This window comes from Camelina sativa, chromosome 20 (genome assembly GCF_000633955.1).
Source record: "Camelina sativa cultivar DH55 chromosome 20, Cs, whole genome shotgun sequence".
Lineage (NCBI taxonomy): Eukaryota > Viridiplantae > Streptophyta > Magnoliopsida > Brassicales > Brassicaceae > Camelina > Camelina sativa.
The window spans coordinates 9,354,529-9,380,755 of NC_025704.1; the positions used below are offsets into that span (position 1 = coordinate 9,354,529).

At 38.2% G+C, this 26,227-nt stretch overlaps 3 protein-coding genes and 1 long non-coding RNA gene across 9 annotated transcripts in view; 1 reads left to right on the plus strand and 3 right to left on the minus strand.

Annotated features, from left to right (window-relative positions):
• On the plus strand, positions 1,459 to 3,635 carry LOC104770197 (inactive beta-amylase 9). Its single transcript, XM_010494586.1, has 3 exons — positions 1,459 to 1,871; positions 2,051 to 2,533; positions 2,625 to 3,635. Exons 1-3 carry the CDS (start codon positions 1,626 to 1,628, stop codon positions 3,495 to 3,497), a joined length of 1,602 nt encoding a protein of 533 aa, XP_010492888.1. The 5' UTR covers positions 1,459 to 1,625; the 3' UTR covers positions 3,498 to 3,635.
• Positions 3,748 to 6,409, minus strand: LOC104770198 (tubby-like F-box protein 11). The gene is made up of 5 exons (XM_010494588.1): positions 5,873 to 6,409; positions 5,489 to 5,576; positions 5,259 to 5,388; positions 4,818 to 4,997; positions 3,748 to 4,428 (listed from the first exon to the last, which is right to left on the minus strand). Exons 1-5 carry the CDS (start codon positions 6,182 to 6,184, stop codon positions 3,954 to 3,956), a joined length of 1,185 nt encoding a protein of 394 aa, XP_010492890.1. The 5' UTR covers positions 6,185 to 6,409; the 3' UTR covers positions 3,748 to 3,953.
• Positions 8,075 to 10,119, minus strand: LOC104770199. Of its 2 annotated transcripts, XR_764500.2 has the most exons (4): positions 9,035 to 10,119; positions 8,893 to 8,958; positions 8,510 to 8,760; positions 8,075 to 8,424 (listed from the first exon to the last, which is right to left on the minus strand). It is a non-coding gene; the product is annotated as an uncharacterized LOC104770199 (long non-coding RNA). The 2 variants fall into 2 exon arrangements; XR_764499.2 differs by having other exon boundaries at positions 8,893 to 10,114.
• LOC104770203 overlaps positions 12,552 to 26,227 on the minus strand; it is a 52,892-nt gene continuing 39,216 nt past the window's right edge. For 4 of the 5 annotated variants that reach the window (XM_019241675.1, XM_019241673.1, XM_019241674.1 and 1 more), the window contains 4 exons: positions 23,287 to 23,367; positions 23,110 to 23,190; positions 12,985 to 13,065; positions 12,552 to 12,890 (listed from right to left, as the gene is read on the minus strand). In XM_019241675.1, coding sequence (XP_019097220.1) covers positions 12,688 to 12,890; positions 12,985 to 13,065; positions 23,110 to 23,190; positions 23,287 to 23,367 — 446 coding nt within the window. In that variant the 3' untranslated portion in view covers positions 12,552 to 12,687. The remainder of the gene's footprint in view (positions 12,891 to 12,984; positions 13,066 to 23,109; positions 23,191 to 23,286; positions 23,368 to 26,227) is intronic. The other variant, XM_010494594.2, reaches the window with a different exon arrangement.

The following is a 26,227-nucleotide window of genomic DNA, read 5'->3' on the forward strand; positions in this document are numbered from 1 at the left end:
ACTATTGGGTAACAACAGCTATATATCTTTACTGCAACTTGTAAAATGGATAAGTTACAAGACTCTATAAACAGCTATATCAAAACTAAAATCCACAACGTGTACACGTATTTTATCGTATTCCAAAACCATTAAAAAAAAAAAAAAAGATAAAATCTTAAAAACCACACAGAGAGAAGCAGAGAGAGGATGTGGTCGAAAAAACAAATCAATAGTCGCGGCTTCAGAGTACAGTACAGATTACAGAATCCAAAAGTGGGGGGAACATACTTGCATGGACCTGAGTCAGCATGGGTTTATTTAACCACCCATGTTACGACACGTGTTTACAAGTTGTCTGAACCAGTACTACTGTACGTTAAATTAAAAAATCACAGCCAGTTTAAATTTTTAAAAATAAGTCACACGCTCGTGACATCGTCAATGACAACTTGACATGACGTGGCTTTTTCTCATTACCACGTTGGCTTCTCGGTACAATACAATGTTATCCACTTATTACTGTTTCCGTTTTTAACGTAACGTCAATTTCGAACAACCTATGAATATGATTGTGTTTTCCCAATGATGGAAATAAATACAATTTCTTGTTCCTTGAGTCCTTTACTAGAGGGGCGAAGCCCATAATTTTCATAATATTGGCAAAGCAATCATAAAAATAAAATAAATAATAATACTCTCCATTATTATACACCAATCAGAACGTTTATGTTTATGGATATTGTTCGTTGAATCTTGCAATAATAGGTTTATACGGTTAACTTGGATAAGATTCCGATCTCCTCGGTATTCTTGAAATGAATAGATTTTTGTTTTTTTTTTTTTTGGTCTTAATGTGAAGATGAAATGAATAGATTATAGTTGAAGAATAAATCAGTCGAAAAAATATGCTAAATTCCATACTACCACCGTACGCTACTCGTCTCAAACGATGAGATCGAGAAGTTTTTCAAATGCAATTAAGTTAAATATACATGGTCCTTTTTCAAACTAGTTTGAAACCATATTACATCTTTTTCTTATTGTTTTTTTGGTTAAAAACCATATTACATCTTGTTAATCAGATAAATGTATGAAGAAGAATTAGATTAAAATTTAAATAGCTGACCACAAAATTTAGTAAGTCAATAATCAAATATTGTATCATCTTTTTTTCCTCGATAAAACTATACCACTAGAAATACTTTTAAAAGTGTTGAAGGATATTACGTATCATGTGTTTGACAAAAATAAAATAAAATGATATGTGTATTCCTTAATAGTTTCAATTATTCGTGGTCATACTTTAAAAATATTTATTATTGAAAACGAAAATAATAATGAAAAAAGTGAAATATATAAGCGGCTACAAATATGAGAGCATCCTGGTAACGACACGTGTCATGTCCAAGTAGGCACCGTTTTATCCATTAAACGTTTCTCTCTTCCCTTATATAAACCAAATCCCATAATCCTCACGAAATCCACAAATCCGCAAAGCAAAAGCAAATAGAGTTTTGTGTTCCTTCTTTTGAGTCAAAGACGTTTTTTTTCATCGTAATCCATTTCTCTATCTACCGCTACAAATTTGGGTCTTTTTTTAGGTTTTTGTATTATCGATTCGTTTTTTCGTTTTGTAAAAAAAAATGGAAGTTTCAGTGATTGGAAACCCACAAACGAGGATCTGCAGAGCTGAATTAGCTTACAGAGAACTCGGATTTAGGTTCGGGTCCGTTGTAACCTCAGACGAATCGAGAAATAATGTTACTTTCTTGAGCCAAAGCTCGAATTTCAAGGATCTCTCGATCCGTTGCTCTTCCAGATCTGTCAAATGCGAAGCCATCGTCTCCGATGGAGTCCCGTTTCTTAAATCCACTCCAAATTCTAAATCGGTAATTTTTATAACCCTCTTCTTAAAATTTTCAGATTTGTTCAGATCTGTTATAAAATTTGCCTAGTTGGGTCTTTGAGATAGAGCGTATGATACATAGAAACTTAATCAAGATTTGATTTTTACTTCTTTAATTGTGATCCAAATTCTGAGAACATGTTTTTTTGTTCTTTGTTGCAGCTTGAGAGCGTGAAGTTATTCGTTGGGCTTCCGCTAGACACAGTTTCAGAATGTAACAACGTGAACCACTTGAAAGCCATCACAGCTGGGCTCAAAGCTTTGAAGCTACTTGGTGTTGAAGGCATTGAGTTACCAATCTTTTGGGGAGTGGTTGAGAAACAAGCTTCAGGGAAATATGATTGGTCTGGTTACTTAGCAGTTGCTGAGATTGTTAAGAAGGTTGGACTCAAGCTTCACGCTTCGCTCTCTTTCCATGGATCGGTAAACCCGGGTATTGGTCTACCTGACTGGGTGGAAAAGATTGGTGAAGCTGAGCCAGGGGTCTTTTTTACGGACAGATATGGGAAACAGTACAAAGAGTGTTTGTCGTTTGCAGTTGATGATGTTCCTGTTCTTGATGGGAAGACACCTATGGAAGTTTACAGAGGTTTCTGTGAGAGTTTCAAGTCTGTTTTCTCTGATTACATGGGCAACACTATCACGGTACTATATCATCTTTGTTTTGCTCTTACATACTGAGTATGTCATGTCTACTCTGGTTCTAGTTCCTGATCTTTTGGTCATTGTTTTGCAGGGAATCACATTAGGTTTGGGACCTGACGGTGAGTTAAGATACCCTTCTCATCAACACGACGCCAAGCCCTCTGGCGCAGGAGAGTTCCAGTGTTATGACAAACACATGCTCTCCGCTCTCAAAGGCTACGCTGAATCCACAGGAAACCCTCTATGGGGACTTGGTGGTCCACACGATGCTCCTGCTTACGATCAACAGCCTCATTCCTCTTCCTTCTTCTCAGACGGCGGGTCTTGGGAATCTCAGTATGGTGATTTCTTCTTGTCTTGGTACTCGTCTCTTCTCACATCCCACGCAGACCATGTCCTCTCTGTTGCTTCATCTGCATTTAGCGGAATTGGAGTGCCTATATGTGGGAAGCTACCTCTCTTACACCAATGGAACAAGCTAAGATCTCAACCTTCCGAGTTAACAGCTGGATTCTACAGCCCTAATGGTCAAGACAGGTACGAAGCTATCGCGGAGATCTTCGCAAAGAACTCTTGTAGAATGATAATACCGGGAATGGATCTATCTGATGAGCATCAGTCACCTGAGTCTCTCTCAAGCCCCGAATCATTACTTGCCCACCTCAAAACAGCCTGCAAGAAACAAGGCGTGGTTGTTTCAGGGCAAAACTCGTCTGCTCCGGTTCCTGGTGGGTTCGAGAGAATCGTTGAGAATCTGAAGGATGAGAATGCAGGAATTGATCTGTTCACTTACCAGAGAATGGGAGCACTTTTCTTCTCCCCAGAGCATTTCCATGCTTTCACAGTCTTTGTCCGGAACCTGAGTCAATTTGAGTTGACCTCATACGATCAAGCAGCAGAGGTTGAAACCAAGACAGTGAACATAGGTTCAGGCACTGGTGCACCTAGTTTGCAGACCGCTTGAAGAAAATGCAATATGTAAATAAAAGAAAAGTCTCATGTTGTTTTAGCATTATATAGTTTTTGTCCCTAGTGTAAAATTATTTGCGACCATGTCTTCACAAAACTTAAATCCTGAAGCTTAAGACACATAACTTGTTTCGGTGTGAGTAATGGCACTACATAAGCAACAGAGTTGATAAATATCAGAAAAAAAAGAAGCACTAGAGTTGCTTTTGCAAGATAACAATTTTACAAAATGCCACACAAGTAAAGGAACTGTAACACTATCAAATACAAGATCATGAATGGTCTTTCAAAAGATCACGACTTACAAAAGATGCTACATAACATTAGGAACTGTAACATTATCAAATACAAGATCTCAAATGTTCTTATAAAAGATCACAATTTACAAAATGCTACAAAATGCTCTTTTGAAAGATAAATACAGACGATGCCTTTGAAAAAGTTTTACAAATCATTCACAAGCGATTCTAGTCTCAAAGCTGCTCAAGCAAATGGCAAACGCCTGGAAAGCTGAGATAGGGTATCCATAGTCCATCGTGAACATATCTTTCCCGACTTTCCCAAACTGCAGTATTATTCGCTCGTTCTGCCTCTCCGGTGACGACCCCATGCCACCGCCACTGACACTGGTAGGTGCTGCCGCCGCCACCAGCTGAAAGTTCTTCACTGAAGCCACTGTGACACGGCCATGGAAATTCAAGCACCAACAACGTAGCTGCTCGTGCCACCGTGGTGTCTTGTTACTCAGCACTAATGGTGTTTCTTTCAAGTGGCTAGAGCTGCTCCGCAATGGTTTTGATTGAGACCTGGAGAAAGTTGACCGAGTACCGAGGAATGGAAACTCTGATGGTTCCGAAGCTACTCCTTGGGACTCCATTGCGCTTGTAGGTATTGTGTCCATTAGACACTGCATCTTTCTTGGTCCCCTGTTAGTGCCATCAAGAAGATTACAAATCAGATTTGATTGAAATCAAAGGTTGCCAATCTGGTTTAACCAAAACAAACCGGACACTTAGAACCAAAGATAAATCTGATTAAAACTTTAATTTGTTTGAAAAAACTGAATATGAACCGCAACCACAACAAACCGAAGTGAATGCTATTCGCCTTCTATATTTCAAAAGTTTGGAAAATTCAAGAATGGAAATATCAATACCATTTTCAGGAACTCTTTCCAAGAATCTCTAGTTTTGATTTTAAAAACTATGACTTAATCTACCAGACCAAAGAGACGTTGGAGAAAAGTTTACATGAAAATTTGAGATAGAGAATATTTCAAATTGGGAAATTAAATCTGACGATAAAAATTCAGTACCGTGATCCTAACACATTCAGCTCGTATGTGATATGAGCGACAGGGTAACTTCCAAGAGGAACTTTTGATGAGACTTTTGCAGGATTAGAAGAAGATCGGCTCTTTCTCAACTTTGTGGCTCCCGTTGATGGCAGCAGGTTTCCATCAAAGACTGTGAATTTCGTTCCTAGGAAGTTTGATCTTCCACAAGTTTAGAAAGAGCAAATTATCAACATTGAGTGTAGATAGAGAGATAATAATATAAACAAGAGCTTTTATATATCAACAGCAAAAATAAAACAGGCAAAGCAACTCTATTGGGCATTCAGATTACTCGATCATGTTAAGTATGTCTAATCCATCAATGCCAATCTCAAAATGCTAACAATATGATAAGACTCTTGAATCAATATTGAAAACTTTGAATCAGTAACCAAAGTGTGTGATCATATATATACGCACCTCACTTTACCAACATAGGCTTGGCTTCTCCTGGACATATCATCAGAACGCAAAGAGATAATGTAATCAGTGCAAGTTGTGTGCTTCAACTTACAAGCAGCAAGCAGAAACTTACCATCATCCGTTAATGCTGCGCGGACAGACACATAAAAGAAAGTTAGTCAATCTATAAAATTGCAGAACCAAGAAACGAGAAATGAAAAAAAAAACTCCAATAGATTGATGCTCACAGTTGGTTAATCCAAGATATAGATGATACGATTGTGTAACTCGATTACGTTTGATGAAACACTGAACCAGAGAATTCCTTGGACCAGGCTGCAAAATGATACAAACGAACAAAGCAAGAAACTTTTATTAGCCTCTTCTATTAGAACAACATTTCAATAGAAGCTACTCAGCATTTGAGACTAATACAAACGCAAACACAGAGAGAGCAGCGTTTGCTAAATTCTCAATCTTTTAGTTGACAAGGTCGAAGCTCTCAATCACGACACCACAACCACAACATCGAATTCAGGTTTTTTCAATTTTGTCTAGAATTTTAAAAAATGGTCAACAACAAAAAAAAAAAAAAAAATCAAACTTTATGTCTTAATTCAATCAAACTTTACCTGCTTGAGAGAGATTGGAAAAGTCAACTTAGAAGAGATCTGCGGGACAGCGACGGTTTCGTTCATAAGTAACCGCCAGCTACGGCAAACGCCGGCGCAAGCCACCACGCTACGTCGTGAAGGCCATTCGCCACCGTCAGCTGCCTCGACCCGAATCAGAATCTCCCTTAAAAGCTCTTCAGGGAGCTCTGACCAACGGTGATCTTGCGATGACCCATGAGTTGTTGAATCGGCAGCTGCAGCTGCGGCAAGATCATGGACCACACGATGTGGCCTCGAGCGCATCTCAAGGATTAAGCTACGTAAGGTCATGCGACTTCTAGGAATACTCTAAAAAGTTGGGTTTGTTTTATTTTAAAGAGATGGATCGGTGAAGATGGTTTTGGGGTTTTAGGTGGAAGAAGAAGAAGAAGAAGTGGTGGTGGTGGTGGTGTTGTTGTTGTTGAGAGGAACGAAGTAGATTGATCTCAACAATTATTGTGAGAGAGAGAGAGAGAGTGCTTTATGAAAAATTTTACTTTTGTTTTTTTTTTTTGCATTTTTTGTTCTTTGGGTCTTAAATAAAAATTACCATTATTATACCAGTCGGCAAAAAAGGTACATTATAAAAAACAAAAAGAAAAAAAAAAAAGAAAAAAAGGAGGAAAATAACTTTTAGCTTATTTGGAATTTGTATTTTAAGACAATTTTTGTTTTTTAGACAAATGTTGAGTTTATCCTTAAAAATATATATTCTCTTGATGTTGAATTTCATTTTGATAATTCCATAAAATGACAGAAACAATAATGTTTTTATACTATTGTTACACCTCGACAAACATTTATGCATATAAGTATTTAAATTAAGGAAAATCAAATTGTTTATCTGGTAATAAAATGTGGGAATCATGACCATATGTATATATATTATTTGAGTTGAATATTATGCTACCAATACCATTGGAAAAATACAATTCTGGTTGTTAAGAAATTAATAAAAACCAATGGTGGCTGAGAAAATTGGTGGGTTGGATAAGATTCCATTTTTTTGTTTAAAAGGCAAATAATAATTTCAATTTCAAAAAAAATTAACTGACGTTTTTCTTTTTACACATTTGTTTGATAGGTAAATTCATAGTTTTTCATACCACATATAGTAGTACGGTAGAAAGTAAACATAATTTATATTCTTATCAGTTTAACATATATATATATATATATATATATTAATCTTATCTTTTAAAAATATCAATCAGGTATATAACCCCGAATAAGGAAGGTGAAACATATTTTTGTATTAATAAATAAAATAATACTCCCTCCGTTTCAAAATATAGGATGTTTTAGTAGAAACACACATATTAAGAAAAAGTTACTTTTAAAAAGTTTAACCAATTATACCCAAGACTGCATAATAGAAAATATAAAATTAATCTAAAAGTTGCATAGAAAGTTGGAAACATCCTATATTATGAAACAAAAATAATCCTCTGAACATCCTATATTATGAAACGGAGGGAGTACAAAACTTAAAAAGACAACTCATGTGGGCTATATAAAATAAGTCAATAAAACAAAAGATATTAGGAGGTCATGGTCCACTTATAAATATCTAACCATCGCTCCTAAATGTAGTAGTAACTAGTAACCGAACCGTAGCCCATCCTCTCGATCTCTCTCATTCGGTCCCCTTCCTAGTTCATTTATTACCTTCGATGTTGTGTAGCAAGCAATGCGACTTTTTAAGATGGAGAAGAAAAGCTTTTCAAAATAGTATACAACCAGATTTGAAAGATACTATATATATATATATATATATATGAGAAAAAATCATAGAAATTGAGGGATTTAAAGTTATATCACACGTAGCTTGACTTTTGAAGAGAAGATAAGATACCAATTACCATGTCTTAACGAATAAATCTGTATATTGGTTAATTGACTTTGATATTATGTATACTACTACTACTTCTACGTGCGATGTAGTTTGAACTATGTATATTCTTATTAGACCATCATTAGTGGAGTAACCCATTATAGTTACTCTCATATTAATTAATTATATAAATAATCATAAATTAAGTAAAACAATCCTAAAAGAACTTAAGCAAAATCACTCTATTATTAGAGAACCCAAAGAAGGTTGCTCAAGCATTTAAACAATAATTTTTTAATTTGAGTTTATTAATTATAAAACTTTAATTATTTAAAATAACAAAGCAATTATTTAATTTGTTATTATTACATAAAATAGAAAACAATAAAATTTTACAAACTTCAATTGATATGAGAAACTCGAAATTCAAAAAACCCAAAAGAAAGAAAACTCTATTATTTTCATCAATCAAAGGTACAAAAGTAAAAGTTACTTTTGAGCTTGTATCATTCCTTCGTATGGCACTGAGGAGAATGAAGAAAAAACTCTTCACCAAGCACAATCTTCTTCACCTTCTTCTTGCAAGAAGTATACCCGAAACTATAGCTGTCCCTGCAACTACCATTGCCACTGATGATATTATCCTCTTTACCGTAAAGACTGACTTGTCGCTCGGTATCTCCATTAGATCATTCATCTACAGTTTCCATATGAAACGAAAATAAAGCACAATCCAAAATAAAATTAAGCTCCTTCATTTAGAGGTTGAAACAACATCAGACCGTTATAGATTGCTTCCAATTCTTCTTGATTCCTTTGATATGCCCTTTCCCGATAACTGCCACAACCGAACTATGCTCACTTGCAACTCTCAGCAAAGAGGATGCCATGTACCTGCAAATTTCTTATACCAGGAGATAGTTTGGATGTGAAAAGTCGATGGAAGATCGTTAAATCTTATCTACTTGGAGCCAACACCATCTGAAGCCCAGTACCAACACATAGCTAAGAGAGCTGCAGGGTTATTTTTGAACTGAAAGAAAAAAGAAATTCATAAGCTATAGAATAAGTCATGGTTACTAAAACAAGCTGCAACAAGTAAAATTCTTCTTCAACAAAACAAGAAGTGGTAGTTCTAAAACAAGCTGCAACAAGTAAGACTTACTGAAGTTGTTCTAGTAGCCTCATCCATTATTTTGGCACCGGTAAGCATCTCTCTAATATTAATCCCCTATATGATGTCAATGCATTAACATACATAAAAGCAATGAGTGATCATACTAAGTTTAAGCTTATGTACCAATTACCTCTATCTCCACTATGAGAAACACGTAAAATACTAAGTCATGCTCGCCAATATCAAGACCAACCATCATATAAAACTGCCTGTGTAAACAACGGTATATAGTACACACCTTTGAGATAACAATCACTAAAGTCGTGGCAAGCTCTGCCCCAAGTTGTGCAACCAAGGACAGAGCAGCTAAAAGCCGATCCCCTGCATCTCAATCCAAGCTTTGCGATATTTTTTTCTTAATGATAACTAAACTCTTAAGACTAATCCCAAATTACAAAAAAACTTATCAAGACATCTAATACAAAGAGATTACAATATTAGTGAATGAAGCAGCTCACAGGAATTGAAACTTACGCAGATTCAATATCTTCTTTGTCTCTAATCCGTTTCATTACAGATCTCAATTCACTCATACCTCAATTACAACATTAACTTATTTTGAAAGATGTGGATAAATATATGAGAGTGTATTAAACCTGAGCTTGTTTCGTGGAAGCTATGGCTTGAAGGTCAACGCCAGCATGAGAGAAAGTGTTCCCATGAGACCACCAATGAAAGCTCCTTGGACACCGCTCATGGTTGAGACTACGGCGGCTTCCACTGGTATTGATTGTTTCGATAGCCAAGTCTTGAAACCAGTTTCTATTTCCTTGAATTTAACCTGGAACTGCTGAATTGGATTCTGCTGAGGTGAATCACTATGAGTTTTAGGGATTCCGTCGAGAGAGAGAAGAGAGAAGAGAGAAGAGAGAAGATAGCGAAAGAAGGAAAAGAAAATGACAAAATTTTTTTTTTTTAAATTAAACCTGCAACCAACCAAAACATGCCACATAGCGTTACTTATGCCGTTCCTCAATTCCTTCCTGTAGTAACGTTTCTCTGCTTAATGGACTGAATGTTGGGGTTTTTAATTTTTTTTTAGCCCCAAAAATAAGAGTAACTGGGAGAGAATTCCCCAGTAAAATGCTCTTAGGCCGCCGCTATATACTCGAGACAAAAACGTTTGGGAAGACACACACGTCCATGATTCATCATTAACCATAGATAAATTTTGTGTATTCGTTTGTATAAAGAAACACTGGATGGGTGGGTAGTAGCGTAGGTTAGCATTTTGCTTCTTCTTTTATTCTTTTTTTCATATTCGAATGATTGGTTAACCCAAAAGCGGGTGCTTTAACTATTAATGCCGCATTCTCCTTTGTGGTTTTGTCCCTTTCTTCTTTTAAAGCCAAACCTAACTTATTTTGTTGACAAATAGACAAAAAGGTATACCAGTAGTCCAGTACATAGTTTTCGATTAAAAGAAAAAGAGAATAGTTCTAGATAAGTACGAAGTTCTTACTTTAATTAATTAATCCTGTCATGTTCCGGGCTCGATCGGTACCTCCACGCATGGTATTTTAGGTTTAATCTATAATTAAAGAGATATTTACGCATATTTTATTGTATGATTTTTTTTTACGTTTAGTTTAATCACATTTCAGTTGTGTACAATGTGTCGACATTTGTTAATCAATGAGCTATTTCATAAAATACAGTTTCAGGTTTATAATCTGTATTATATATACACAGTTAATAGCTAAGTTTCATATCTTTTGAACCGACCATGATCTCCTTCACGTCTCTTAGTTTCACCGCATATTTCCTCCCTCTCGTTTATTTCATGATATTGTGTATCCTGTTTAAAAAACAAACATAGAATACAGTAATTAATTACTCAACCGATCAAAATATGCATTTTTTAGAGTTTCTTTTTTCTTTTTCTCTTATACACATACAAATGATATTAACTTTGACATAAACATATAAAAGTTATAATTTTGGAATAAATTTTCGGTTTCAGCATTAGACCCCAAACAAATACATAGACAAGATTGGCTTAACCCGGTTTTGCTACTGATTTATTCTCACCTGTTTAATTTTTGGTATGGCCCGAGTTCTTTAAAGCCGTTTTAGTTTGTGGGTTTTTTAAAATTCAGGCCTGGGCCTAGGTCTCTTGGGGGTGGGGAGTGATATGTGGTCAGTATCAGACAGCTGAAATTTGTTTGGTTTGCGAACTCGAGACTTTGTTTGTTGGGTAAAAATAGTCAAGGAGTTAAAGTGAACTGGACTTCATTTGAAGCTTGTCTGTTACTCTGTTATATACTTGTATATCGTTTAAGTGTTTGCTGCAACAAGAAACATAGCGTGCGTGTTCATATAGTGATTTAATTTCGTGCGTCGCTTGTTAAATCATAACCAAGAAACTTCCAGATTGTGATGTTCTATGAGATTTCTTGTTTTTAGGTAGTGGGATCTGTTCCAAAATAAAAAGATAGTGGAATTTTTTCTATTTTTTGTTCTGGTTTAGATTTCTTTAAATCTTGCATGTTAATTTTGTTTTTCATCTTCTCATCGATTAGTACTCTTTGATAAACTAAGATTTCGAACCCAAATCCATGGAGTATTTTAATTTAACGTCTAAGACTATAAGAACAAACTTCACATGCATGATTCGTTGTACGACGAATATTAATCTACCGGTCATTCATTTGGTGAAACAAACGTATAGTGGTCTTTTTTTCCCTTTTCTTTTATACTTATTTAACATCTATAGTGTGACTAATGATCATGAGTTCATGACTGAAATCAAATCACAGTGTAATTTTTGTTTTTCTCTCTTCTTACTATGTTTTTTACAATCCTGCACTGATCTTCATCAAAGCTAGTTCGCTTAGTCGCTTGCGTTTGTTTAGAGTTTAGGCTTGATGTTTTCCATGCAAAATAGTATGTTAATTATTTTTCAGCTAATGAAAATGCATGTTGAAAACGAAGTTCTATCGTTGTCATACAGATTAAAAATGATAAAATGTGTTTGATTTGTTAATGAAAATATATATATATATATATATATATATTATATAGATTTTTATCGAGTATGGGTTTCTTTTATATCCTTACAAGAAATATTGACATTATTAGGACACCAAAAACGCTACTATAGATATTTGGTAGCGATTTCATAAACGCTAGAACATAAGAAGCTATAATAGCCCTTTCACATATCATAGCTTTTTTTTGTATGCTATGAAAGGTTTACCTATTATATCGCTATCGGTCTACTATTTTATACTTTATTCTAACGCATTTTCAGTGCTATTATGTTTGGTTTTATAGAAAATATTTTGAGTTGTTTAATATATTATAATGATACATTCGATGTGTTGTTGAATATTGTTTCGTGACATTATGGTTCTCAAATTTAACTTTATAGTAACACAAAAAGTTTCCTATAGAAAAGTATTGTATAACAATTTTTATTGTTATTTTGTAATTTTTAATGGCTATTGTACGTTACTATAACATCGTTAATAATAGCATATGGGAAATGCTGTTGAATATTGTTTCTTATTTTTGTTTTCGTGATATGATATACATTGTCCTGGCTTATGTAATATTTATCATGGCACTAAGAAAATGCTGTTTAACTTGCAATGGTATTTAGATCTATATTGAATTGCATCAAATATAATTTGTCATTTGAAACATTGAATAAAATGTAATTTGCTTTAATTTATGAAAGACAATGATATCATAAAATATCATATTACATAAAGTTTTAAAGTTAACAAAGTCTAAACATAACATGAACTCTAAGAGTGATTGCTACCATGCCATTATTCTTCAAGGAGCGTTGCCTCCTGAGGACCCTCCTTTTTCTACTTTTGGGCGTTTCATAGGAGTGGAGTTGAGTGCATTGTTTGAGAGGTTTCGGATGAACAGTGGATCTTCTTGATCTTGCTCACCTTGTTGTGTGAGTTTTGGTATAACGTTCATCGCGGGGATGCAGCATACAATTTCTTTAGCTTTCATTGAAACAATTGTTTCTGCATTGATAAATATGATAGTTGTTTAGATAGGTCTTTTTATTGATCAACAACAACAACAATTTTGGGTATAGATCTTCTTGATCTTGCTCACCTTGTTGTGTGAGTTTCGGTATAACGTTCCTTGCGGGGATGCAACATATGATTTCTTTAGCTTCCATTGAAACAACTGTTTCTGCATTGATAAATATGATAGTTTTTAGATAGGTTTCTTTATATTGATCAACAATAACAATCAACAACAATTGTGGGTATAGATCTTCTTGATCTTGCTCACCTTGTTGTGTGAGTTTCGGTTTAACGCTCATTGCGGGGATGCAGCATACGATTTCTTTAGCTTCCATTGAAATAAATGTTTCTGCATTGATAAATATGATAGTTGTTTAGATAGATTTCTTTTTATTAATCAACAACAACAACAATCAAAAGAAAACAGTTTCATTCAATCAAAAATTATAACTTTGGCTTGAATGAAAAAAATGTGTTAGAACCTGTTACTATGATTTTGAGCTCCTAACTTGAAAACGAGAAGATCTATTACAATTGATTATACAAAGAGGAAAAAAAATGAAGATCCATACCCAAAATTAAACGATTGAACAAAAAGGGAAAAAAGAAAGATCTATACCCAAAATTAAACGAGAAGATTTATACCCAAAATTAAACGATTTGGGACTACAATCGATTGAACAAAGATCTGATTCAACAGAAAGAGAAAAAAAAAGGAAGAAAACCTTTAGATTCGGCAGAGATGATCAAAGGGATTCGAGTTTCGCAGTAGATTTAATCGGCGATTTGATACTTCAAGTGTCAATGAAGCTTCCACAATCCATAGTTTATTGGATTTGCATCATCATTATCGATTAAATAGACAAAAAAGATATTGAGATGTACAGAAGTAAAAGGATAAGATTATTTAAGAGTTGATTGATGATCGTTAGATTTCTTCTAATCAATGGTAGATATGAAGAATTTGGTGATCCGCACCTTAATGAATTAACCAATGAAATAATTGTTTAAATATTTATATGTTAATAGTATAACATATTGTTATTTTTATTTGTATTAATTTTGGAATATGGTGTAAAAATAATATAAAAATTGAAGTTTCATATTTAAGATTTTTTAGAGACTTGTCATTCTGAGAACTTGGACTTGCTGAGTTTTACGAAGATACTTGAATATGAGGAGATTTAGAAATTACATGAGACATTTCATTATGAGATATTGTACTTGCTGCTTTAGATGGAGATGATTGACGAACAGGAGATTCATTCGTTGTTGTCTCAAACACAAATCTATTTGCAGGCCATGCTACAAAACAATTTAAAGAATCATGCAAAGTTCTCATGTCTACTGTAGGCCTCCATAGGTATTGTAACGCCCCTGAACCGTCCTATGGCCAGACGGCCACGGACCGCCCCTGGATGCTACTATGGAAACGTTCACCAACGATTCGGCCGAGGTTCAAGAACACATCAAGATCCTTAGCCAGTCCGTCGGTGGCGTTCCGACTGCATGAAACATCTTTTAGGCTTTGCAACCCTTGAGACATCCCAGGCGTTGAGCCGATTCGGACAAAGTCTATATCAGTTATGACTCGTACGAATAAGAAATCCGGATATATTAAATACTTAAAGAGTTTATTACAAAACGGTAACCATAAGGTTTAAGGAGTTCGAGTTTAAGGCTTAGAGCCAAAGGTTGTTTACAAAATAACATACTTTATTTTACAATAGACACACAAACTACACCGGGGTCCTACTCGTTCACCACGCCCTCTAGTTCCCTCTAGGGTTTCCTGCAAGGCAAACACAGTTCCGTAATTAATCATAAAGATTACTTAGTGAGCTTAGGATTCCTGCAAAATCATAATAAATCCCAAACCCCAAACCCCATAACAAACGATCAAGCAAGCATGCAAGCCACAAGCAATAAAGCAATCAAGCAGGCAAGCAAACAATCAAACAATCAGAGATAGCATGCAGAAGATAATGCGCTAAGCAAATTAATCTAGCGAGCAATAACAACAGCACAACAACAACAACAATAAACTTGAATAAAATAAAAGAGTTTTAGACAAGTTTTAATTTATGGGCCCGGTATGCTTCCTCTCCTCAACACCCTTTTTGAACAACTGCACTGCAACCACAAAGGCATGCAACCGGACTTCACTTAGAGCCACACCGTCGTGTAGACAGCTTCGGCTAGGGTAGCGACCCCAGTAACCTCCCGCTCTTCTTTCTAGACCCTACAACTCACAACATGAGTTACATGCCGCGGCTGCATGCTGGTACGGAAATAGTCTGAGGACAGCCATACCCTAGTCTTACTACGCTAGCCGGACTTTGTCGTGGACTAAACGCATTAAGACTTCAACAAAGTTGATACTTGAGTTCTTATGGTTTTTAAGCACATAAATTTACAAGTATCGAACCTAGTTACCACCCTTGTTACTAGAACATTTCGAACTAGCAACCGGTGTAACCTCACAACACATGCATTTAAACAAGAAAATCAAACATGAAATTCAAGTAAATGCAATTATATGCTCATGCAAATCATGCACTAGATGGAAGTATTTAATCCCCATCTAGCCCGGTGAAATGTGCCTGAACTCACAGAAAACTGGCGATCTCTTGTAAGGAGTGGTCGGATTTTCTTGATGGCGTTCTTTTCGCGGCAGCACATCGGATCCTTTCCCTTGTTGCAATCGAGTTCCTTCCTGATGCAACACTTGATGGTGGTCGATAATCTTGTCTTGAACTCTACTTTCTTCATTCTCTCTTTCTCACCCTTTCTCTCCTTTCTCTCTTCCTCACCCTTTCTCTCCTTTCTTTCTTTTCTCTTCTTCTTCTTTTGGTTTTGCGAAAATGAGAAAGGGGGTGAGCTTCTTTTATAGGGAGTTTGGGATGTTTGGCGAGCCAATGCGTGTGGAACGAGTGTTCCTCTTTGGTGCCACCAAATTGCTTGTTTTACACTTGTCCAACAAAATCTTCTTTGTTTCCACTTACTCGCGCATGAAACGTCATTGGCCGCTTTTAGAAAGGGGAAATGATGGTGTCTTCCACTCTCCCTTGCATGAGATGCGATTGGCCACACCCAAAAAGGTGATAGTGATTTTGTCTCCCACTATCTTGCATGAAATGCGATTGGTCAATTAGAGGAGACAAAAGCTTCTTAAAATCTTGAACTTTGTCTGGTCGTGTCAGCGGTACCGCGGTACGGTCGGTGGTACGAGGCACGGTCCGTCTCATCCGTGACTTCTCTGTCCAGTCCTTACTTGGTCATTCTTCGGCCATCGTCCAAAATTTCTCGGTCCTTCGGTAATTCCTCGGACACACTTCGGCAATTCTCGGTCTTTCGTCCTTGCCTTCTTTCCGAGATACTTCCCAGGCCTTTTGGTCATGGGTTTTTAATTGGTTTTTACCTTGTAGTGAGGGTCACTACATTCTCCCTTCCCCCCTTAATAGAATTTGTCCCGATTTCCATTAGGATCTGACGGCCCTGCTCCATCTTCTTCGACAAACAACGAAGGATACATAGCTCGAATCCTATCCTCATCTTCTCTAGTGGTGACCTTGCGGTTCTGCTTTCCCCATAATACTTGTATTTGAGGAATGCTCATGTTCTTTAACTTCCGCGTTCTTCGTTCTCCGATTCTAAACGTTCCTTCAGGATATGTGAGATTTGACTCCAATTCCTCGATAGGCTTGGGTATAATCATAGTAGGATCGTGTACATGGTTCCGTAGTTGTGAAACGTGGAAGACTTTGTGTAATCGCATAACCTCTGGTAGGCTACCTCTAAAACTCTCTTCTCAATCCGGTATGGTCCAATGAACCTTACCGCGAGCTTTCCCACTTTACCAAACCGATCCTTCCCTTTTTGTGGTGCGACCTTCAAGTACACCATGTGATGTGATCGCAGGACGTGACCTCAGCCAAGAAGACCAAGACACGCCGGACGCGACCGAGACGCCTGACCAAGACGCATCGGACGCGACCAGGGCAACCTCTTCAGACGCGGCCAAGGCTCCAACGATCCTTCCCGGAGCCACCACACGTTCCAAGGGCTCAGCAAAGGCGGCCAAACAGCGGCTCAACCTATTTGTTCGAACCTACGTCCAACACCAGCCACCCCACGAAGACTCCGAAGGTTCAGTCCGCTTAGTCTTCACTCTTACCCAAGAGTGAAGACGGTCAAGTCGTTAAGCGTGGAAGTGTACTCTTTTTCCTCACTCCGGGTTTGTCCCAATGGGTTTACCGGAGGAGGTTTTAACGAGGCATGGAGCTAAACGCAAAACGCCTAAAGGCTAAGTTGCTTCACGCGCAAGGCCAAGGCGGTTATCTCTCTTTCCCTCTTATTTTTGGTTTAATTTTGAACTTGAGAATATTCTCTTTTGATCCTATGTTTGTGAACGTTGGAGAGTGTTTGTGGCTAAGCGTGTTAGTCAAAAGGTGGCGATGTGTTCTCTTTGTAAAGGGGACACGTCAAAAGGACGATGTGCGGATCAAGATGAATCCGCGTGTCCTTAAGCTCCTATCTAGACCTAGCTATTTAAACTCTCCTTAAGCCCTTGTTCCTCCTTAGACTTGTATGAAAATAAAACTTTTCCTCAAGAGAGATTCTTGAAACTTGTCTCACTCTTCTCTTTCTTCAATCCGGGATTGAACCTTGAGAAAACCCTAACAATCCTCGAACCGGGTTCGCCCTTGTTAGAGACCGTATCAAGAGGAGAGCCAAAACTCTTGTGTCGTCACTCGATCCATCCGTATTTCCCCTCACTTCGTTTCCATCTGTGCTCTTCTTAAACTCGAGTCCTCTTTCAACAGTTCTCGAGTTTCCCCACGAATCACCTCAAATCATCCCTGCTATCGTTTCCCCTCGTCGACGTCCACCCGCTCGTTCCGCATCCGCACTGTCCGATTGAACCGTTCGTGGCTTCTCGACGTATCTCCCAAACGGCACGTTTGAATTCATTCAAACTCCGTTTCCCTTGTTTGATTCTCTCCTAGATCCGAAGCCCAGAACCTCGGCCGAGGAAAGTTTCACCGACTGAACGTTGACCGAGAGCTCAAGCCGCGTCCGTACCGCGATCGTACTGTGACCGTGTCCTCGGGTCACATCACCATGTCTCCAACTTCAAATTCCACTTCTTGCGTTTTACGATCTGCGTACTTCTTCTGGCGATCTTGAGCTTTCTTCATGCTTTCTCGAATCAACTTGATCTTTTCTGTGGTCTCATCAATCAACTTGTGATTGAAACTCGTCCTTTCCCCAATTTCCATCCAACAGAATGGCGTTCGACAAGGTCTTCCGTACATAGCTTCGAACAGTGACATGCCGATGCTTGAGTTATAACTGTTGTTATAGGTAAATTCAAGCAACGGTAGATTCTTCTCCCAATCAGAAGACCACTCCAATGCACATAGTTAAGGCATATCTTCTATGGTTTGGATAGTTCTATCTGTCTGCCCATCGGTCTCCGGGTGGAATGAGGTGCTCATGTGAACATCCGTTCCCAATGCTCTATGTAAATCCTGCCAAAACATCGATGCGAATTTTGGATCACGGTCGGAGACGATGTTTGCTGGCACTCCATGCAGCTTCAAAATCTCGTTGATATACTTTTCCGCTAAAATCGGTGCTTGATTTGTACTCCTCAATGGAACCAAGTGGGCTAACTTTGTCAAACGATCGACCACTACCCATACTGAGTCGTTGATTTGTCCTTTTTTTGTGGGTAGACCGGTGATGAAGTCCATCGAGATAGAGTCCCATTTCCATGCTGGTATGGGCAAGTTGCAAAGTAAACCTGCTGGAACTTGATGCTCTACCTTGATTCTTTGACATGAGTCACACTGGCTTACCCATCTTGCTACTGCTCTCTTCAATCCAGGCCAATGGTAATACCTGCGCACGTCCTTGTACATCTTGTTGCTTCCAGGGTGAATACTCAATTCTGAGCTGTGGGATGCTCTTAGTATCTCCTCTCGCAGTCCACTCCGTTCAGGTACTGTGATTCTTCCATTAAGTAGTAAAGTGCCATCATCTGCTATGTGGTAACCACTAGCATTTGCTCCGTCTAAACTCTTCAACTCCCCAATGATCTTCTTCAGGTTCTCGTCCTTGGGCTGCTCTTCACGGATTCGTTGTACTAAACTTGCTTGAGTTACAGCTTGTAGACCCAACGGCTCACTAGATTCTCCTTCTAAGGCTAGAAGCATTACCTTCTTCAGCTCGTCGGCTAGAGACTCCACATCTCTTTCGACGTCAACTTGTGCTTTCCTACGGCTTATTGCATCTGCCACTACATTCGCTTTGCCTGGGTGGTACTGGATCTTCAAGTCGTAATCGGCAATGAACTCCATCCATCTTCGCTTTCGCAAATTAAGATCTGGTTGCGTGAACAAGTATTTAAGACTTTGATGATCCGTAAATACTTGAACCGCTTCTCCATACAGATATGATCTCCATATCCTTAATGCAAACACCACGGCTGCCATCTCTAGGTAATGTGTGGGGTAATTCTCTTCATGCTTTCTTAACTGTCTGGAGGCATAGACAATTACTCTGTCTCCTTGCATTATAACGCATCCGACACCAACTCTTGATGCATCTGTGTACACGGCATACGGCTGATTTGGCTCTGGTAGAGCTAAAATTGGTGTCATTGTCAGTGCTCCATTTAACTTTCTAAAAGCGTCTTCCACCTCTTCACTCCAAATGAAAGGTACTCATTTACCGGTGAGTCGTGTTAAGGGTTTCGCAATGGATGAAAACACCTTTACGAATTTCCGGTAATAGCCTGCGAGGCCTAAGAAACTTCTAACCTCTGACACGGATGTTGGCTTCAGCCAATCCTGAATCGCGACAATCTTCTCTGGGTCGGCGGACATGCCTTACTCCGAGACTCGGTGTCCTAGGAACCCAATTTCCCTTTGCCAGAACTTGCACTTGCTAAACTTGGCGAACAGTTTCTTCTCCCTTAGTCTCTCTAACACCTTCCTCAAATGCTCTTTATGTTCTTCAGCACTCCGTGAATATATAAGGATGTCATCAATGAATATTATCACGAATTGATCCAAATAATCATCAAATACCTCGTTCATTAGTCGCATGAATGCTGCTGGCGCGTTGGTAAGTCCAAACGGCATTACTACGAACTCATATTGGCCATATCTTGTTCGAAAGGCTGTCTTCATCACATCTGGTTCTGCAATCGAGATTTGGTGGTAGCCGGAGGCTAAGTCAGTCTTCGAAAACCAGCTTGCTCCTCTGAGTTGATCTAACAGCTCATCAATATGTGGCAACGGATACTTGTCCTTGATGGTTATGTTATTGATTCCTCGGTAATGAATACACAAACACATGCTCCCATCTTTCTTCTTAACAAATAGCACTAGGGCTCCCCATGGCGAAGAACTTGGTTGAATAAACCCTTTTTCCAACAAGTCTTCTAGCTGAGTCTTAAGTTCAGCTAACTCGCCTAGTGCCATGCGATATGGCGCTTTAGCAATTGGGGTTGCTCCAGGCTCAAGGCTTATGGTAAAAGGATGACTTCTCGGTGGAGGCAATCCTTCTAATGGTCTGAATACATCTTCGTAGTCCTTGACAACTGTGATGTCCTTAACTTCCAGATTTTCCTTGTCATCTCCTCCAGTGGCGATAAGAGTGACTAGATAAACACTCTCTTCATCGAACGATCTCCCAATTCTTATCGTTGATGCGAAATATGCCTTTTTGCTTGGGCTAATTCTGTAGAAAACTAGAGGTGTCCGTCCTCCATTTTCAAATATGCTCCTACTACAGTCTATATGGGCTTGGTGTTCCGATAACCAATCCATCCCTAATATATCATCAAACCTCTCCATCGGCATTACAAGCGGATTTACCGGGAGATTTTCATCTTGCAAGATTATCGACACATCTCTAAACATTCTTCTAGTCTTCAGAAGCGGTTGATTATCAGCGGTGTAAATGTTGATATTCACTTCCTCTTCTTCACACAAGGCTCCAAACTTGTCGGCCACTTCAGGAGTCACAAAACTATTGGACGCTCCCGAATCGAACAATACATGTGTGGGGTTACCACCATCAAGTAATATTCCTAAATGCAAAACAAATATAAAAATGCAAATGCAAAAAAAAAAAACTAAATACGCAATCACACAATCACACAATCAATCATAAGAGAGTTAGAACCCAATCAAACCTATTATAGGGCCTTTCGCAGGCTTTGGAGATTTGGGTGGCTCTACTCCTAAAACAAAAACATTAGCTTGAGTTGCTTGTTTCTTTGCTGGGGCTTCCTTCACTTGTTGTATTGAGCACGGTTCATAGTTTGGGCGTTCAGTTTGGTCGGCCTTGATGGACATGAGGTCGCATAGTGTCCCATTTCACCACAGTAGAAACATGTGACGAACGACAAATTGGAATTCTTAGCTTCTGCAACTGTTGGACAAGCTCGAGCAAAGTGTCTAAGTTGACCACACATAAAGCATCCTCTAGGATCAAGGTTGCTCATTGTACGTCCTCCTTTGTTGACAGTCATATTGACTTTACCATGGTTCGCACTCAGGTTCCACCCTGCTACTTGGTTCACCCTCCGAAGATTCACGATCTTGTTCTGTTCTACTGGTTCCTTCTTTTTCTCTCGGGCCGTAACTTCTTTCTCCAACTCTATACCTCCCTCAACATTAACTGCTCTCTCCTCCACTTCAGCGACGCTTCTGTATGTCAAGGCGTGTAACCTTCCTTTTATCTCTGGCCTAAGCCCGTTAAGGAATCTACGGACTATAGCCACTTCATCATCATTGCCTTGGTACAAATACCTCCTAAGTCGGGTAAAGATTTGTCCATAGGCTAGAACGCTCATATCTCCTTGCTCTAGACGCAGGAACTGATTCTCTAATCGATCACGAGACTCTGGTGGAAAGTACTTCTGCTCAAATTCTCTCTTAAAGATTTCCCATGTTATGGGCTAGTAGCGGTAGCGAGTAACTACGGTGTTCCACCACGCACGGGCATCCTCTTCCAAGAAGCTGATCGCGATTGCTCTCTTGAACTCTTCCGGGCATCTTGATGTTTCGAAATTTGTCTCCAATTCTCTTATCCATCTGTCTGCAAACACCGTGTTCTACTCTCCCTTGAACTTGCGGAGTCCTAAGTTTCACATCATTATTACCAACTTCAGAAAGTTATCTGATGGAGTTTCAGCTGGCTGGTTTCCTTGGTTCTATTGTTGTTGTTGGATCATGTGGTTTAAAAGGTTTTGTAACATCTTCAGTGTTTGCTGGGTCTCTGGTATACTCTGTTCATTCGGGTCTCCTCCACGATCTTGGTCTCTCCTTGGCATACTTGGATTCAGGTTGGTAGCAAACGGTCCAACTGGCGAATACTCTCTAAAAGGCGGGTACACGTACTCAGGTGTATTTTACCGAGTAGAACTTGTTGGTGAGTACCTCGGCATCGCACCGGGCACATCCCATTCAGGCATATACATGTTTGGTTCGTAAATGCCTGCAAACGACTCATCTCCTTGCTCATCTCCAAAACGCGGACCCCATTCCTCCGGACCCCATCTCCAAATATTTTAAGTTGTTTAATATATTATAATGACACACTGGATGTGTTGTTGGATATTGTTTCGTGACAGTATGGTTCTCGAATTTAACCCTATAGTAGCACAAAAATTTTGCTATAGAAAAGTATTGTATAACAATTTTTATTGTTATTTTGTAAATTTTAATGGCTATTGTACATTGCTATAACAACGTTAATAATAGCATATGGGAAATGCTGTTGAATATTGTTTTTTATTTTTGTTTTCGTGATATGATATAGATTGTCCTGGCTTACGTAATATTTATCATGGCACTAAGAAAATGCTGTTTAACTTGCAATGGTATTTAGATCTATATTGAATTGCATCAAATATAATTTGTCATTTGAAACATTGAATAAAATGTAATTTGCTTTAATTTATGAAAGACAATGATATCATAAAATATCATATTACATAAAGTTTTAAAGTTAACAAAGTCTAAACATAACAAGAACTCTAAGAGTGATTGCTACCATGCCATTATTCTTCAAGGAGCGTTGCCTCCTGAGGACCCTCCTTTTTCTACTTTTGGGCGTTTGATTGGAGTGGAATTGAGTGCATTGTTTTGGAGGTTTTGAATGAACAGTGGATCTTCTTGATCTTGCTCACCTTGTTGTGTGAGTTTTGGTATAACTTTCATCGCGGGGATGCAACATACAATTTCTTCAGCTTCCATTGAAACAACTGTTTCTGCATTGATAAATATGATAGTTGTTTTGATAGGTTTCTTTTTATTGATCAACAACAACAACAATTTTGGGTATAGATCTTCTTGATCATGCTCACCTTGTTGTGTGAGTTTTGGTATAACGTTTCTTGCGGGGATGCAGCATATGATTTCTTTAGCTTCCATTGAAACAACTGTTTCTGCATTGATAAATATGATAGCTTTTTAGATAGGTTTCTTTTTATTGATCAACAACAACAATCAACAACAATTGTGGGTATAGATCTTCATGATCTTGCTCACCTTGTTGTGTGAGTTTCGGTTTAGCGCTCATTGCGGGGATGCAGCATACAATTTGTTTAGCTTCCATTGAAATAATAGTTTCTGCATTGATAAATATGATAGTTGTTTAGATAGATTTCTTTTAATAAATCAACAACAACAACAATCAAAAGAAAATGGTTTCATTCAATCAAAAATTATAACTTTGGCTTGAATGAAAAAATGTGTTAGAACCTGTTACTATGATTTTTAGCTCCTAACTTGAAAATGAGAAGATCTATTACAATTGATTATACAAAGAGGAAAACAAATGAAGATCTATACCCAAAATTAAACGATTGAACAAAAAGGGAAAAAAGAAAGATCTATACCCAAAATTAAACGAGAAGATCTATACCCAAAATTAAACGATTTGGGACTACAATCGATTGAACAAAGATCTGATTCAGCAGAAAGAGAGAAAAAAGGAAGAAAACCTTTAGATTCGGCAGAGATGATCAAAGGGATTCGAGTTTTGCAGTAGATTTAATCGGCGATTTGATACTTCAAGCGTCAATGAAGCTTCCAGAATCCAGAGTTTATTGGATTTGCATCGTCCTTATCGATTAAGTAGACAACAAAAAAGATATCGAGATGTATAGAAGTAAAAGGATAAGATTATTTAAGAGTTGATTGATGATCGTTAGATTTCTTCTAATCAACGATAGATATGAAGAATTTGGTGATCCGCACCTTAATGAATTAGCCAATGAAATAATTGTTTAAATATTTATATGTTAATAGTAGAATATTTTGTTATTTTTATTTGTATTTATTTTGGAATATGGTGTAAAAATAATATAAAAATTGAAGTTTCATATTTAAGATTTTTTAGAGACTTGTCATTCTGAGAACTTGGACTTGCTGAGTTTGTCGAAGATACTTGAATATGAGGAGATTTAGAAATTACAGGAGACATTTCATTATGAGATCTTGTACTTGCTGCTTTAGATGGAGATGATTGACGAACAGGAGATTCATTCGTTGTTGTCTCAAACACAAATCTATTTGCAGGCCATGCTACAAAACAAATTAAAGAATCATGCAAAGTTCTCATGTCTACTGTAGGCCTCCATAGGTATTGTAACGCCCCCAAACCGTCCTATGGCCAGACGGCCACAGACCGCCCCGGGATGCTACTATGGAGACGTTCACCAACGATCCGGTCGAGGTTCAAGAACACATCAAGATCCTTACCCAGTCCGTCGGTGGCGTTCCCGACCGCATGGAACATTTTTTAGGCTTTGCAACCCTTGAGACATCCGAGGCGTTGAGCCGACTCAGACAAAGTCTATATTAGTTATGACTCGTACGAATAAGAAATCCGAATATATTAAATACTTAAAGAGTTTATTACAAAACGGTAACCATAAGGTTTAAGGAGTTCGAGTTTAAGGCTTAGAGCCAAAGGTTGTTTACAAAATAACATACTTTATTTTACAATAGACACACAAACTACACCGGGTTCCTACTCGTTCACCACGCCCTCTAGTTCCCTCTAGGATTTCCTGCAAGGCAAACACAGTTCCGTAAGTAATCATAAAGATTACTTAGTGAGCTTAGGATTCCTGCGAAATTATAATAAATCCCAAACCCCAAACCTTATAACAAACGATCAAGCAAGCATGCAAGCCACAAGCAATAAAGCAATCAAGCAGGCAAGCAAACAATCAAACAATCAGAGATAGCACGCGGAAGATAATTAGCTAAGCAAATTAATCTAGCGAGCAATCACAACAACCCCACAACAACAACAACAATAAACTTGAATAAAATCAAAGAGTTTTAGACAAGTTTTAATTTATGGGCCCGGTATGCTTCCTCTCCTCAACACCCTTTTTGAACAACCGCACTGCAACCACAAACGCTTGCAACCGGACTTCACTTAGAGCTACACCGCCGTGTAGACAGCTTCGGCTAGGGTAGCGAGTCGAGTAACCTCCGCGCTCTTCGTTCCAGACCCTACAACTCACGACATGGGTTACATGCCGCAGCTGCATGCTGGTACGGAAATAGTCTGAGGACAGCCATACCCTAGTCTTACTACGCTAGCCGGACTTTGTCGCGGACTGAACGCATTAAGACTTCAACAAAGTTGATACTTGAGTTCTTATGGTTTTTAAGCACATAAATTTACAAGTATCCAACCTAGTTACCACCCTTGTTACTAGAACATTTTGAACTAGCAACCGGTGTAACCTCACAACACATGCATTTAGACAAGAAAATCAAACATGAAATTCAAGTAAATGCAACTATATGCTCATGCAAATCGTGCACTAGATGGAAGTATTTAATCCCCATCTAGCCTGGCAAAATGTGCCTGAACTCACAGAAAACCGGCGATCTCTTGTAAGGAGTGGTCGGACTTTCTTGATAGCGTTCCTTTCCCTTGCTGCAATCGAGTTCCTTCCCGATGCAACACTTGATGGTGGTCGATAGTCTTGTCTTGAACTCTACTTTCTTCATTCTCTCTTCCTCACCCTTTCTCTCCTTTCTCTCTTCCTCACCCTTGCTCTCCTTTCTTTCTTTTCTCTTCTTCTTCTTTTGGTTTTGCGAAAATGAGAAAGGGGGTGAGCTTCATTTATAGGGAGTTTGGGACGTTTGGCAAGCCAATGCGTGTGGAACGAGTGTTCCTCTTTGGTGCCACCAAATTGCTTGTTTTACACTTGTCCAACAAAATCTTCTTTGTTCCCACTTACTCGCGCATGAAACGTCATTGGCCGCTTTTAGAAAGGG